Here is a 17035-nt window from a genome sequence, read left to right as displayed (position 1 = left end):
CTAGATCAGTAAGGAAGTATAGGGCAAAAACTTAATTTTTCTTTAACTGAGCCCCCGATGGCAGAACTTCTCTTTAATCATCAGCTAACGAAACAGGAGACTGCCCAAAAGAGGGGACTGAAAGCAAAAAAAAACCCAGGGCTTACCCTGGGTTACAATTACATCAATATCTTCAATAGTTCCTTCTCCTAAAGGCAAAAAATGCAGGGCAGGGCAAAGGGCATCCCTACTGATCCTTACTAGTATCTGCTGTACTCTCTGCAACAGTGGTTCTCAACTGCTTGTGGGTGTGGACGCTACTATTCTGGTATAAGGAACCATGCAAAACCCAAAGCGCCTTCCCTGTCTAGGTGCCACACTGAAAACAGGACCAGTACATAGTAGGGCCCCATGAAAGTCTGTGCCAAAGCAAAGAGTCACCATTGCTGAAGCCAACTCAGTGTCTGCACAGTTCAAGACCCCAAAACTTAAAGCCTTTACAAAGTTTGGTCCAATACTGCAAACGCTGTCCAGAAGGAAACAGAATTCACACAGTGGTTTCCCCTCCCTCATGACAACATAGTCACATATAAAGAGATAAAGCCACTTACTTTTTCAATAAAGGACATTTTTTCTGTTTTTATCAATTCAAGCTCTTTCTCCAGATCCTTGGAAGAATGCTGCAGGGCTTCTAAGGCATCCTGCAAAGTGTCATTTTGAGATTGTAGCACCTGGATCTTCTGCTCCAATTCCACCGTCAGGTCTCCTAGTTCAGTTTTTTGCTTCTTCCAAAGTTGCTGTTCGCCTTCCATCTGAGACAGTTTAGAGACGAGCTGCTCTTGGTCTTGAGTCTGATTTTTTAGTATACTGATTTCTTCATCCTTTTTCTCTAGTTTCTGTTTGCCTTCCTCTACTTCTTGAATGAGGCCATTCACAGAAGACTGCAAAACAATGTAATTACTTTTAGCCTCGTCAAGGCCTTGGAGCAACTGAGTCTTCTCATGTTCAAGGGAATCCACTTGACTACTCAGGTTCTGTTCTCTGACCTGCCAGGTCTCTTGGTCATCACACAAGGCTGCCACTTTCTCATTTAGCTCTTTCAGTTGTGCTTGAAGCATCTCCACTGCAGCTTTAGATTCTTCCTTCATCTGTACTTTTTCTTGCTCTTTTTCTTGCAATAGATTTTCAAGTGAAGAATTTAACGTTCCTAGTTCAGACACTCGTCCTTGTTCTTTTTGTAATTCTGTTGTTAGGTCTTCTTTTTCTGACCTCATATGGACAAGATCTAATTCCAGACCTCTCAGATTTTGGGCCATCTCCTCTATTTTTGCTTTCAGGGTCTCTACTTCTGCTTTGGACTTCTCAGCCTCGAGAATCACACGCTCTTGGTTTTGTCCTGACACCTCTAGTTCTCTTTCAAGGTCCTCAACTCGATCCTTAAGCAAATCTGCATGATGCTGACTTTCCTTCAGTTTTTCTAAGATATGGAGCTGCTGCTTTTTCTCAGCATCTAGGTGGACTTTCAGCTTCCCAATGCTGTTCCCCAGCTGATGTACTGCCTCCAATGGGGAGTCCAGACTCAGGTCTCTGACCTTCCAGCTCTCTTGGTCATCACACAAGGCTGCTACTTCCTCACTTAGCTCTTTCAGTTGTGCTTGAAGCATCTCCACTGCAGCTCTGGATTCTTCTTTCATCTGTATTTTTTCCTGCTCCTTTTCTTCTAATAGATTTTTCAATGAAGAGAGTAACGTGTCTGATTTGGACACCTGACTTTGTTTTTCTTGTAGTTCTTTCATTAGATTTTCTTTTTCGGACTCTGTCGTGACAAGGTCTAATTCTAAAGCTTTCAGGCTTTTGGTCGTCAATTCTATTTGTGTTTTGAGGGTCTCCACCTCTGCTTTGGAGTTCTCAGCATCAAGAATCACCAGCTCTTGGTTTTCTTCCGACATCTGCAATTCCCTCTCAAGGTTCTCCACTTTATCCTGAAGCGAGTCATTCCTACGCTCGCTTTCCTTCAGTTTCTCTGACATGTGGAGCTGTTTCTTTTCGTCGGCCTCGATGCGGACCCTCAGTTTCTCAATGCCTTTTCTCAGCTGGTGCACTTCCTCTTGTGTTGAGCTCAGTCTCACTGCGACCTCGCCTTTCTCCATCAGTGCAGCCTCCAAGGCCTTGGCAACGGTCAACTTCTCATGTTCAGACTCACTCAGTTTGGTCTGCAGGCTTTCGGATTCCCTTACGAGTGACTCTTTCTCTTTATTCAGTTGTCCGATTTGGTTTTCCAACTCACTTCTCAACAAAGACAGTGCCTGTGAGTCCTTTTCCAAACTCTGCAGCTGCTCTTGGAGACGTAGACGCTCACGTTGATGAGATTCGAGCTCTTGGATTTTCGCCTTCATCTTTTCAGACATCTGATCCAGTTCTTTATTTTCTTTTGACAAAATATCCAGTTCTCCATGAAGCTGGTCTCTCTCACTTGTAACCACAGAGAGTTCTTCCTCAAGACAGGTTATAACTTTCTGCTTATTTTCATTATCTTTTTCTAAATGCAGCTTCTCTGTTTGAACTACCTCTAAGCCGGCCTCCGCAGAGAGGGCACGATGCTCTGTGCTACCTTTCTTAGATGTGAGAAAGTTCAGCTCACTTTCCCCAGCAGGACATCTCTCTCCCAAGCTGTCGCTCACCTTGGCTACATCATCTTCGATAACTTCATCTGACAATTTATCTGTGCCCATTTCTAAACTAGCAGTGAGGCCTCCTGAAATTTCTACTTTCTGGTTATCACAAGAAAAGGATTCCAATTGTTCAGTTAAATCCGATTTTTCTTTCTTAAGTTCCTCAACTATTTTTTCCAATTCTATACATGCTTCAATCTTGGTAGTTAGTTGTACTTCTTGTAAATTGAGTTTTGAGTCTAATGCTTTGATTTCATTTAGTAAGCTTTCAACTTTTTGGTCACGTTCCTCTATGCCATGAAGTAATCTCAAATTCTCATCAGATGCCTCTTTTACCTGAAATTGGAGATTCTGAATGGTTACCTGATTCTCCAGAAAATCCATAGGTGCCAAAGCATTAGGACCAGAAAGTGACAATTCAGACATGCTTTCTGAGCAGCCCTGGGTTTCGTCTTCCTCTGGGGTCTCATGGCTGGCTTCTGGGGGCTGCTCCCTGGACCATTCCCCTGTAAGTCTGAGTGCATCTGTCTCAGTTATTCTCTCCATCTCTATGCTGAGGTCCTGCTGAGCATCTTTTTCACAAATTTGATGAACCTCATGTTTTGGAGGCCTCTCTTTAGTTTCTGAAGTATATTCTTCTGATTCTCTTATGTCACAGCTATCGTTTCTACCCCGAATAGCCTGTAGTTGTAAGATATAATGAGAATACAAAGAATAAATAGGCTTAATTTTTTTTTTGGAAACCAGCTACTTGCCTCTGCTAAACACATCTCTTCAAATGGCACATTTCCCACCACATTTGCCTCTCTCCACCCAAATATTCAACACAATTAAACAAACATTTGGTAAGTGTTCTCTCTGGGCAAGACACTGGGTAAAGCATTTATCCTGAAGACAAACCCGTCAGATCAGTTATTTGATCATCTAAATTGTGATGTAGTTACATTTTCTTTTTCTTGCTAGGAATATTCTAGGTAGTCTAAATATGAAATTGTTCTTTGGGATTCTCCAATAAGAGGCCAACAAACTCCATATAAATTGATCAGCTCCCACCTTCAGCATTTATGATATTCTCCAATAAAAGAAAGCAGTAAGGTTTCATGATCAGATTCCCAGCCAAGGACTTAATCAAAGATCTAGCACTTACTGCGTATATGCTTACGTAAATCACATGTTTGAACCTCACTTTCCTCTTATCTGTAAAATGGGGATTTGCTACTGTGACTACAACCGCTGTCACATCTCCATCCGCCCTCCCTACCTTACAGAGGCAGAGAGGGAGGATTCAATTAGACATCGACTATATGGCATTGTTAGTTCAGCTGGCAGATCACAAAGGACCAAGGTAGAAGTAACTAAACAATTTTATATTCAATAAAGAAAGAAACGTCCCTTTAAATGACTGATCCCAAATCATAGATTTGTATCTGAGCAAAGTGTTGGAAAAGTATTCAGAAATACATAATAAACTCCAATATTTAGTTTCATGACTGTACCTCTGTAACACTAAAAACAGCCTGAAATGGGTGAGAGAGGTTGAAATTCCTATCACCTTTCCATTCCTAATTCCAATTTCATATTTAATGTACTTTATTTACGCACAGAGTGAAAACACATAGACATCCTGAAGAAGATGTTCTGACTCTATAATATAATTTTCTCCGGGAGACTTTAAAAAACATCTTTAGGAATGTCCAATAGAATAGTGTTTAAAGATAATCGTGATAGAAATTTACCCACCAAATGAAGTTTACTCAATTTCCTAAAGTTCTAGTTTTTTTTTTTCAAAACTTTGGTATACTTTGTTCTTACATCTTTGAACCCTAAAAACATTTTAATTTAGATTTAGTGTTGATTTCAATTCAACAAAATTGACTGCATGTCTCCTAGGCATGTGATTACAGAAATATAGCATGTCATTCCCAAGTACTTACATCGTCTATGTCGGCGCCAAGCAGAGACCGAGAACTTAAATCCAGACCCTGAAGCTGAAGTCGTGCTACCTCGAGCTCAAGTGTCAAGTGTTCCGTGTGTTTCTTTTCAGCTGCCAACTTAGACTCCATCTCCACAGTCACTCGTGTCAGCTTCTGCTGCCACTGTTCATTCTCTGACAAGTACTGCTTCCTGAGACAGCCGAGCTCTTCCCTTGAAGAACTCAGTAGCCGTTCGAGCTCTTTTATTTCCTTATTTTTCATAATCCCTTGACTTTCAATTTTCTCTTCTAGCTTCTTGAGGGACTGCAGGTACATCTGACAGAGGGTCTCCAGTTCTTCAATCCTCCTCACTGGGGCAGCGGGGATTTCTTTCTTGGTCAGATTCTCCTCCTCCAGACTGCTGCAAGATTCTTCCTCCACATTAGACTGGTTTACCGAAACAGTCCCTTCTAGATTGTTCAAAAGGGATGTTTCTCCTGTCTGCTCTAAAAGATCTTTGTAAAAAGAAGATTCTCCCAAACTTGTACCACCAGGGCTGTCAGTCACACATGAGAATGACAAGGACAGTAAACGCTCCTCCCCGGGTCCTGGCTTCACCTCCTTTACCAAGTCACCTTGAGAGTTTCTCAGATTCATGGACAAGACTGAATTTTCAGCCTTTAATGTGTCAACATAGGACTGTAGTTCTGACATCTTAGAGCTCATCTGGCAGTGCTGATCGTGTAAAACTTTGTGTTCTTGCTGTAAAGATGAGAATTTCTTCTGTAATTCAGCAAAGTGCATCTGAACTTCTTTGTTTGACACAGTCAAGTGCTCGTAGAAATTACTGTCCTCCAAAGGATTTAAGGACACAGAGTTCTGCTCATTCTGTTGTTCACCAAATTCACTTTCTGACACTGCTTTCCCTAACTCACCTTGGAGAAGTCCATTTTCGTTGTTTAGCATTTTAACCTCATTTACTAGTTTCCCCACCTCTTCTGCCATTTTACTAGTCGCTGTGATACATTCTGATCTTGATTCTTTCAGCTCAGAGATGAGTTCAAACTTTTCAACCTGCAGTCCTTCACACATTTTCTCTAACTCATTCAGCTTGCTCATCACTGTCTGTAGAGAGCCCTGCAGGTGGGGACTGTCATGCGGACTTATTGACAACTCATGAAGCACTGAAATATACTTTCCTTCTGGATTGATTTCACAGTCTCCAAGGCCATTAATATCTTGTGGCTGAATATCTTGTTGCAAATTTCCAGTTTCCAGTTCTCTTCTAATTGTCTGTAATTCATGCTGTAGGTGCTCCTTCTCTTTCTCACTTTCCTGAAGTTTTAATTCCATGTTTCTCACTTTAGTTTCTAACTGTACCAGTTGTGCATTATAACTCTCTAAAGAAGCATCTGTAACTTCAAGATCCATCGGAAGTTGAACGTGACATTTATTTGTCTCCCTCTCTCCTCCTTTCACAGAGTCCTGAGTTGGTTCCAATTCTACATGTTGATGCTCGTGTTCAGCCTTCATTAATTTCATAAGGTGATCATTCTCTTGTAATAAGGCATTAACTTCCTTTTGCCTCTTACTTTGTTCTTCCTTTAAAGTCATGATTTCTTGCTTTAAGCCATCAGCCTCCCTCTTGGAATTGTTTTGGTTATCTGTAATCTCAGCTGTCAGGGCTTGCTGCACTGTCTCCAATTCTAGTACTAAGTTCTGGTTTCTTTCTTCAGCTAATGCTAATTGTGATACAAGTCCTTGTTGTTCCCTTGCAAATGTCTCCTTTAGCTGTTCCAATTCATTTTTTCTGTCTTCGCAAACACTCATGCATTCATTCAGCAAGCATTCTAATTTAGAGTTCTTTTCCTGCACTGCTTTATATTTTTCACTAAGATCCTGAAATGCATTTCCTGTTTCTTCACATCTTTGTAGCAAAGTAAGCCTTTCTTGCTTGTACTGATTAGATAACTCAGAAATGCGTTTGTCTCTTTCATCTATACAGTTTGAAAAACTCTCACTCTTTTGGAGCAAGTTCATCTTCTCTTGGGTCAAGTTTGCATTCGTTTCCTTGAGGGTCCCATTCTCTTGGGTCAGCTCTTCAATGTGCTTCTTATTTAGAGAGATGATGGAACCCATTTCCTTCTTCTCCAAGCTAAGAGTTTCAGACAAAAGTTGTAGCTCCTTTAGGGATTCTTGAAGTAAATGGTTGCTCTTCTTTAATTCTTGAATCTCTGCATGCTCAGTTTCTAATTTTTCATTCAAAAGTTGCAACTCTCTTTCCTTGCTCTCCAGGGCAGCTAAAGTTTCAGCAACAACATTCTGATGAACAGAAGTGTCTTCTTGTAACTTACTAAGGCGCTGACTTGTTTCAGCCACAAAACTTTGATGCATCTGCTCTGCTTTCATGAGATTTTCTTCTATTTCTCCTCTGATTTGCACCAACTCTTCACACTGCTTTTGCAGATCTGAGTTCATCTGCTTTTGAGACTCTAAAGAAAATTCAAGAGAAACGACTCTGTTTTGTAACATGGCTGAATTTTTTGGACTCTGGTCTGGTTCTAAGTGGCATTCACTCCTTTCTGAAGGCTCACTACCCTGTTCTCCAATTATATTTGCAAAGGAATGATTCATTGCAGGCTGCTGTTCAAAAGTCAGAAGACTTCTCTGATGAGCCTCGTTTGTCACCCTAGAAAAATCTTTGGATTTCAGCAGATCCCTGAGGCTCTCAGACTCTGCATGCAAGTCTTGGTAACGCTGGTCTTTGTCCATGATTTCACTTGACAGTAACTGAAGCTTATGTTCTAGATCTCCAACTTGCCCAGTAAGCTGAGAAATTTTCAAACACATATTTTCCATTTCCTTCTCATGTTTCTGATCAGAGAACTCGGCTTTCTGTTGTAGTTCTCCATAAGCTCGTTTCTGGGTCTCTACCTCCGCAGTCTTGCTGTCTATCACGTTGTGAAGGTTTCTGATCTCGACGCTAAGATTTTCTCTTTCCATCTCCAGTGTTCTAACTCTCTCATTGTGTTCGTGACTTTTTATCTGTTGTGTCTTAAGACAAGTTTCCAAGTGATTAATTTTACTCTGCAAGCCTTCCTTTTCTGATTCCATCTGACTTAAAAGTTGTTCGTTTTCACTTTTCCAGCGAGAAAACAGAGTTTTCTCTTCTTTCAGTTCTTCATATTCTTTCTTTTTTAACTCCAAAGCACTCAATAAAGCTTCGGACTCTCTCTCTGTTTTGCTTAACTTCTCATTCAGTTGTTCAATGTGGTGTTCCCTTTTCTTCAAAAGGTCTTGAGAACAATCTCGCTGCTTTTCCAGATCAGCCAAGGCAAGCTTCAGTTTCTCTAAAGTCAAGGAATTCTCTTGCTGATTTATTTTTCCTTGAAGATCTCTTAACATAGTTTCCTGAGAGGTATTCTTAGCTATAAAAAAAAAATTTTGTAAGTTGTCATGTTTTTAACAAATATTTATCTATAAGAATTCTAAACTCTTAAAAAAAAAATCCAAACAAACAGCTTGTTAAGTCCTGTAAAAATTGGCATTATTGCATGCATACCTCTTGGAAAGTAGACCACCTGATAATTGTCTAAGCTTATATAAAGAGTGAGAAAATGGTCCTTTTCAGGATGGCAACACATGTATTTATCTTCTTTCCAAGCAGCTTAATAAAGTGTTGTATAAAATACAGGTGCTTATTTTCCTAAATATTTGAAACTTTCTTTTACTCTTTTTCCTTGTATGTGTTTATGTATATGCATATTTTTGCCCTTTTGAAATACTTACTCAAGGAGAGAAAAGTGTGACAAAAGCAGCACAAAAATGGAAATATCCTACATCACTATGGGGTGTTTCTGATTTCCCAGAAAAGTAAATAACTTCTTCATCATTGTAGCCAAAAAAAATCCGTAGGATTAGGCTTAAGTACAAGAGTATGTGGTGCTACACAGAAAACTCTATTCAATTTCTTGTAACGAGCTGTAATGGAAAAGAATCTGAAAATATGTGAATGTATGTATGTAACTGAATCACTTTGCTGTACACCTGAAACTAACACTGTAAATCAACTACAAGTCAATAAGAAATAAGAATTTAAAAAGAGTATATGGTTGCTATATATCTGTAAGTCTGAAGACCTACATGTGAGTGTCACTGAGGAGCAGTGCCCCCCTACATCCCAGCCCCTGACAGTGAGGGTGGACTCTGTGAAGGTGACAGTCATCTGGAAGATTTCTCAGACTCTATTACCACCTTGTTTTCTGCCTAAAAACTCCCTTCTGCCCACTGGCCCTCCCAATTGAGAAGAGCCACCCTGCTCTATCCAACGGCGATGGGAAGGTTTCCCAAGTATGCTGAGGGAGGATAAAAGTTGAGAATCTCAACAGTAGATGGAAAAGGTAGCATGTATTATAAACTCAGATGTTACACTAACTAGAAAGCCCTCTTTAATTTTTAACCACTAATTTCAGCCTACCTACTGAGAGTGGATGGCTGGTAGAGACAGCACCACAAGGGGCGATCAATCCACTTCGCTTGTGAGGACAACAAACAATGACACTGGCGACCAACACTGAAAAAATGCCCTAACCCTTCCTTGTCCTATCATTTTCTTTCAAGAAAGCCAAAGATTGACATCTCCACCTCCTGCCGTGAAAAAATTGAAAACTATCTTGGGGATTGGAATTTAAGAGAGAAAATAGTCACAGGGAGGTATGACACGACATTCTGCAGATCAGGTTAAGAGAAATCCTGGATGTGCAAATACCCCAGGTTAAAAAATAAATGTAAATAAAAGACGTATGGCATGTGCAAATCAATGTGAACTAATGGTATGTTCATCTGTGAGCGCAGCACTATTCTGTGGCTACACAGGAAGTAAGGAAATAAAGTCATTCAGTCAAGTAAGCCATCCAGAAACAGTGGTCACTGAGGGCTGGGAAAACACACATTTAATACAGGATTTTCCATCCGGAGGGAAATGGTGATGGCTGAGAAGATGAGCTATCTGCGTTGAACTACCAAACACACGTGAGACAGAGAACAGCACTCCGGGGCGAGAGACAGCACTGACAATTCACTTTTGTGTGGAAAATATTTACCCTTCTGGTTTCAAAGTGCTGAAAACCAGGTATCTGGGGACACAGTGTGTTCCAATTTAAAAAAAAAAAAAAAGTCCAACTATCACTCTGGAAACTAAAAAGTAAAGGAAAAACTTTTTCCACATCAATAGCAAACATCTCTCTGGGAGAAGATATGGAAAAATTCGAAGACGTTTCTAATGACATCCACCCTCCCTCGTGGGAACATGAGCCTAGAGAAACAACTCTAAAACACTATGTTTACTCACCCCTCATTTCTTCTGCAAAATTCTGGCTCTGACTTAAACACTGCCTGGCCTTCTTCAGTTCTTCCTCCAGGTGGCAGGCTTCTCTGGCCCTTTGCTCAGACTGACTCTTAAGGAGGCTGTTTTCCCTCTTCATTTCCTGAAGCACAAACAGAGGCACAGGCAACTTATGACTTCCGCCTGGGTAAGGGTCCCTAATGGAACTGTTTATTTCTTACCTGAGGAGGAATCGCACTTAACCCTTTAAGCACTTAATGAAGTTTGACAGTCTTACTTCAACTGAATGCTTTTATAAATAGAAGTTGAAAGCACAAAACCCAAAACTGATGATCATCTTTTTCCATCAAGAAAGAAATTTTTCCAACTTTCTAGATGCCCTATGCTTGTTAAAAGGTTAGCATTTAAGGAAAGTCCTATTGACAAGATCCCCTAGAGACACAAATCCCAAATTCCTATCGCATTTGAATGATCAAATATATCTTCGCAAAGTTCTGAGGTGCTAACAAACAAAAAAATTCAAGTGACAGATTTTTAAGTTTCATTGTAAAACTATCTTAAAGTTCAGTGTTATGGGAATGTCTTTATGAATAAAAATTACCTTTAATAAATGTTTATTAAGAAAATCTGCAATGCACAAGATGCTGGAATGGGCACCATGAAAGATGCAGCTACAAATTAAGACAGAGTCTCTGCCCTCAGGGCAGGTACCCCCTAGTCGGGGAAAATGTGATACCAGTCACTTAATACACACCAGGATATGCTACATACTAAAGAGAGGTGAAGTGTACTATGGAAAAACCAGAGGGCTAGAGCACAGAAGAATTAATACTAGGCAGAGGGATCAGTCTGAGCTTTCACACTGAAAACAGGTCCTCTGGGTACCTGATTAAATGAAGTCCCTGTGCACTGATGTACCGTAAGGTCACAGAGACATACACAGCCCCATTTTATTACCTAGTGAAACCTATTTTTCTGACTCTTAAAACCAAGCAATATTTGCATGCCAAAAAAAAATGCTACTTCTTATTAACCACATGACTTGTATAATAAATATTATAAACCCTCTATCCAAATTCCTCAACTTGTTGTTCAACCTTCAATATTGTAGCAGATAAGTATCTCAGCCTATATTATATGCCACCCTCTGGACCACTGGGAATTGGCAGGTATCATTACAGACTGACAGACCAAGCACCTCTTATCCTTAGCAGGTATGGAGGGGATAGGACTCATAAGGCTAACTTAAAAAAAAAAAAACTTTAAAAAATGCCCCTCTGAGAAGTAGGGGAAATTTCTGAATCTTAAAGAAACAATTAAGACCCATCCTCCGAAACCCTACTGCACCGTTAGAAAGCAGATGGCCCTGGCAATGCTGAGCTGGAAGCCTGCCTTCAATTATCAGTCTGGTTACTACCAGCAGATGGGTACCAATGCAGCAAAGCCAAATTTAAGAAGAGGGAGAATCTGGCTGGTAGAAAGCACTTGAAAACTTGCTGGCAGCTGCTGTGTTCATGTATATATGTTCATTTTCAGCATCAAAATATGATAGCTCCTGTTGCAGTTATATTCCTCTTTCTCCTTTGTCCTGATCCTGCCACCCTTCCACGAGCTCATGTGACACTCTATCAAATTAAGAGATCAACGGAGAATTAATTCTAGGTGGAAGAAATGTAAAGGCCTGCTCCAACTCACCCCAAGACTGAGAGGCTAACATTCGTACTAGTCAGTGTGAGATTCCTCAGAGAATGCATGATCACTAAGGTGCAACGATGTTACTGACTTAAACTAGCTTCATTAAACTAGAGAATCTATAATCGCTTGTTTGCTCTTCAGGCTCAGAATAATCACCACTCAAATGAGATCACAGACGTGAAAGGAAAATCACCTTAACAGACTTCAACAAGGGTAATGGAGCATCATTAGTAGTATTTCTCCCCGAAATTTAACAGCAGCTAAATCTGCGTGATCAATACTAAGATTAGCTGAATGAGTTCAACATGCGAGAATAATTAGAATGTAACCACCTAGGTTGACTTAGCATTTTTATTTTGCAACTTACAAAATATTATTTTTACCCTAAAAAATAAATCAAATCAAATGGCACCTACATCTAGAGGTGTGACAAGAAAGCGGACAAGACACTGGGTACAAAGCTGGCTGCATCCCAGCAGGAGGAAGGCGGGTGAAAAGAAGAAAAGGGAGGGAGGGAACCCGGGAGGGAGGGGGCAGTTTATGGTTATGTGTCTGTTCATCTGTCCTTAACTGGAGACGTTTAAATGAATAGAAGACTCAATGGAAAGATGAACACGTATTTCTCTATTCTGGCATTAGCTCCGTAAATACTTGTTTCTAACGAAGAAATGTTCAGCCAATCCTGGGACCCAGCAGGCTTATAATGCTATGGCTGTGGCCAACCCAAGAATTTTAAAAGGCCAGAATTTAGAAAATGAGCATCTGAAAATGGAGCTGTAGGCTGCCATCCATCAGCAATTAGTTTTCTGTGAGGCTTACGGCCACTTAAGACTTGATTGGGTAGCTCATTAGCAACAATGAGTTAAACATACAAGGATATATTCTCCTAGGCATCTCTGACAACCTCACATGATTTGCAAAATTGGGCACTAGTCTGGAAAACACAACAAAAATCCCTATAACCACAAGCCAGCATTAGAGCTTAGCAAGCAATTCTACCCACATCAACTTTGGTTTAGGAGCAGCAAGGGAAGCATCACTTCCTAGGGCCAGACAAAACAAATTTAAGTTACTGTGTGGCATTTCATGATCCCATCCATGAATAACGCTTAATACGTCCCCTGCTGGGGCGAAATCTCTCTGGTGAACAGGGATGGATGCAAAGGAAGTGTTTTTCTCCTTCCATCTCATCTGTCTTGCCTGCCAGACCAGGCCCTCTGAGAGGACCCATGTAATACAGGTCCCCAGGCTCCCCAAACAAGTGTTCCTTCATCTTAGCTGTCAAATGATGGTATATTATCGCCTAACACCAATGCTATGGGGTTGGCAGGCACTGGATGCTGGATGAACAGCTCATCTAAACCCTCATTCAGTTTGTTACTAAATGTTAACTTTACCCTTGATTGGGCCATTAAATCACATTTCCACTACTGATAATTTCTCATTGTGAGCGGCATATTAGTTTGCTAAACACGCTTAAGGAAAATTTCGGTACAACTGTCACATTATTTCGGCATCCAAAACCTATAAGCATGCTAAACTTGTTTGTACTTACTTATAATTAGCTACAGAAGGATACCCAGAGCAACAGACTAGAATGGGCTATAATTTTACATGTGAAAGGTCTCAAATGAACTCATCATTTTCTCTGCCTATGGGTGACAGCAAACAGTGGTAATATCAAAAGGTCATAACAGTTGTGAAGACCAAAGAACATGTATGTGTGAGGCACAGGTCTAAAGACTTGACATATAATATTTAACTTAATTCACACAGCTTTGAAAAGAGAGGGGTGTTATTAGTCCCCATATGCAGATGAGGAAAGTCAGACTCAGAAAGGGTAAGTCATCGTCCCAAGGTCACACAGCAGGTAGGTGGCAGAAAAATGAGGCAATTTCAGATCTCACTCACTCTAAAACCACCAACATTTTACCACTAAGTTATACTGGTCTAACTGGGTAAATTGCTTTTCTGCTCCCAATCCCACTTCAGTATGCAAGAGCCAGCTAAACCCTTTGAATTCTTGGTATCATCCTCAAAAGAAGACACACACAAACTTACATTAAAGACAAATACTAGATGAATTCCCTGGCCCTGGGCTAGGCACTTTCATATGACTGCCCTCACTGGACACAGAAATCAATGAAATATTAAGGGCACCATGACCGGCCTTAAACTCCGTACTGCTAGAGTTCATGGTGGACAGCTCCACAGCAGACAAACCAGATCCTATAGGGACGCCCCAATCTTCAGAAACACCTGCAAGAGATGTCCGGACCACTATGGAGCCTTAGCCAAGCAAACTGTTAGAAAAGTGTTTGGACCCTCTTAACCAGACGATCGCTTTTACAAAATGTTTCCACCAGGCAGCCAGTGGAGTCGCGGGAGAGTTCCTGGCTGAAAGGGAAGCTCACAGAGGGAAGAGTTCGGTGCCAGTCTGCCTGTGGAAATGTTAGCAGAAGCATCTGTTGGTTGGTCCCCACTGGCCAAAAGGCAAACATTTGTTTTGTTGAAACAAACACTTCCATTTGAAAACGTTTGCTGATGAAACCATCATCTGATATGAAGTTTTCCTCCACTCAGGCTGCGGGAGCTATGGCCGCCTCTCTCCAGCAGTATTACCCCTCTGAGCCGATAGCTGCTGTAACAGCCTCTTCTTTGCTGCTGACGGATTTTCCAATTTTAATAACCATGAAACACTCTTTAAAGCTGTGAAGATAAATACACTTAAATTTGCCTCACCTGGATAAATCACTGCTCTTTATAGAGAACTTAAAAACAACAACAACAAAAACCTTACAATCTAAAAAGGGATGGTAAAATATTTAAAAGATTAGTGGAAAAAATTCTTTCCTGTGACATTTAATGAAGAAGAAATTTCTACTGTGCTGCTGTGCTTCTTCGTAAGATTACAGTGCTGATTTATGGCTCTATTCAAATTGTTTCAGTCTATTAACTGTCCCTAAATGATTCTTAATTAAGCCCTTTAAAATAAACTCCGAGCCACTAAATAAGTTCAGAGAAGCACATGAAAATAAGCATGGATAAAATCCTATTGGTAGAACAACATCAGGGTACAGCTCATATCCGTGCCATTGGGAAACCTCTGCCACCACTTTGTATTGTTACCCTGATACCACCAGCCACCCCTGCACACGCTCAGCATAAGGTTAGCGTTGACTGTGGAAGCCAGAGTAGTACACTGTAATTACTTGATATTTTTATAACAATATTAAATCTAGAAACTCTATCTGTCATAAATTTTATTTATTTAAATCTGTGACTTTGCACAAGGTTTTTAATATTTGATGACTCAAAAGCCAACCCTTGGAAAAGGGGTTTAAATTATACCTCCCATCACCAATTTTGTTCCTTTCCATTGAGAACAATCCCTTGCTTTCTTCCATCCTTCCACCTCCCAGGTGGTCTAAAACAATCTTAAAAAAAAAAGAAAAGAAAAAAAAGTAGTACATGGTCTTAATACAAGTCATGTTTTCCCATAATTGCTATGTTCTGTGTCAGAGATGATATACAGAACACTCTGTAATACTTCTGGCAAATAAAAAAGGGAAGTATGTAGTCATGATGAACTAGTGAGAAGTGGTGTAGAAACTCTTCAGTCCTCCCACTTCATCCTGTACAGAGTTGATAGGTGCTCATCTGTACTCCCCACTCACCTCGCTGCTTCTCCTCAGCTCATTTTCCTTGATCTGACTCGCCTCTAAGGCCTGTTCAGTCCTGTTAAACTTTTGCTTAAACTCTTCCAAATTTTTTTCTAGCTGGTGCTTTACAGATGTGACCTATGAAGAGAAAACAATGCCAAGCTTCATTTTTATTTTCTTTACTTTCTAAATAATTATTTAGTCTCAAATAATAAAAAGGTCATGGTATTTAAGAACTGATGCCATCTATTTTGGTTGAGACACAATACATGTCACAGCTAAATGTGGCACTGGAAGTTGAATTTAAAACACCCTCATATCAACCTGTGACATCACTTAGCAACAGCATATGTTGATGAAAAAGGCTGGGTTTGGGGGGAAGCCACAAAGTAAAAAACTTAAACCACAAAATTGTAACCGAGTAGTGATAAACAACTAAAATTTTGAAAATTGAGATAAGAAACAACAACAAAAGTTGAGATAAGAAAACAAACTGGGAGAACACACTTGCAATAAATATGAAAAAATAAAAATAATATTCCTGTAGTACAAATAAAACACATCTGTGATTCAATTTACAAAAAGGCAAACCCGTTTAAAAAGAAGAGCAAAGGACAGAAACAGAAATTTTACACAAAAAATATAAATGGCAAATCACCTGAAAGAAGTAACCTCAGTGCTAGTCAGGAAAGTGTAAATTAAAACAATGATAACATTTTTCACTCCTGAGTTGGCAAAATTTTTAAAACCAAGACTATATCCTATTAGCAGGACGGGAGGAAACAGGCCTCTTACACCTGGTGTCAGGTAAACTGCTACAACTTTTCTGGAGGGCAGTGTGGAAGTACCTGTCACACGTGAGAACATATACGCCCTTGAGGCCATCAGTGTCATATGTAGGAAGCTGTCCTACAGAAACATCAGGAAACATTCACCTTTACCTGCCCTATGATACCACATGCTATGTGAACCTAAACACCCATTAGTTTGGAAATGACTTAAAAAAACCCCAAAAACATTCGATAAAAACAAGGCTCAGATACTACCTACAGAATATTCTCTGATGAACAAAAACCCAAAAAACCCAGATATACATTTGTAAATGTATTTTTTAAAAGGCCTTAGAGGACATCCAACAAACAGTTGATAACAATTTATCCTAATACAGGAGGATTTTTTTTCTTTTTTCCAGACTTGGACAGATGGATAAAGGATGACTCTACAAAGAACTTCAGATAAGCCCCATACATAACAGACGTCAATAAATGTTAGCGCTCCGCATCCTCAGCTGCATCCTCCCAGCCCCCATTCCTCTAAGGGAGGTCTACATGTCCTGCTCTGCTATATCTTGAATTTGAGAGTTAACCTGTATTTTTCATAAAATAAGAGACAACCTAAATGATAAATCTTCAATTTTAGAAAATAAAAAACCAAACACTGAGAAAGTTAAGTAACTTTGACAACAGGTGTAACTCTGACAACAGGTGAACACCTGACATATTCAGAGTAAACTCTAAAATGTGTCATCCTCTCAGGGAAAATGGATGAAGTCAAGAAAAGAATGAATGAACACACCGCCTTCTTCCAGTTTAAAGCTGTGGATATTTAGTGCCTCCATGTTGCAGATAGAGCAGGCCAAGGGCCTGTCCTCACAGAAAGATTTGAGTGATGGAAGGAAGACAGTATAAAAATACACAAATACCTGTATTGTGCATCAGATAATAGAGAAAAGTAAAGCAAGGTAAAGAAACAAAGTACTTGAGAGTAGAG

At 40.1% G+C, this 17035-nt stretch overlaps 1 protein-coding gene across 2 annotated transcripts in view; it reads right to left on the bottom strand.

Moving 5' to 3' along the window:
* The window catches only part of CENPF (centromere protein F), a 49955-nt gene that overhangs the window by 12923 nt on the left and 19997 nt on the right, over positions 1 to 17035 (bottom strand). For both annotated transcript variants that reach the window (XM_031690029.2, XM_072948533.1), the window contains exons 10-13: positions 15281 to 15403; positions 9915 to 10050; positions 4586 to 7992; positions 591 to 3332 (exon numbers count right to left, since the gene is read on the bottom strand). In XM_031690029.2, the coding sequence (XP_031545889.2) occupies positions 591 to 3332; positions 4586 to 7992; positions 9915 to 10050; positions 15281 to 15403 (6408 nt within the window). The remainder of the gene's footprint in view (positions 1 to 590; positions 3333 to 4585; positions 7993 to 9914; positions 10051 to 15280; positions 15404 to 17035) is intronic.

Source organism: Vicugna pacos, chromosome 23, assembly GCF_048564905.1.
Source record: "Vicugna pacos chromosome 23, VicPac4, whole genome shotgun sequence".
Classification (NCBI taxonomy): domain Eukaryota; kingdom Metazoa; phylum Chordata; class Mammalia; order Artiodactyla; family Camelidae; genus Vicugna; species Vicugna pacos.
The sequence above is the reverse complement of the archived record's forward strand: the minus strand, read 5'-3'. Positions and strand labels throughout refer to the sequence as shown.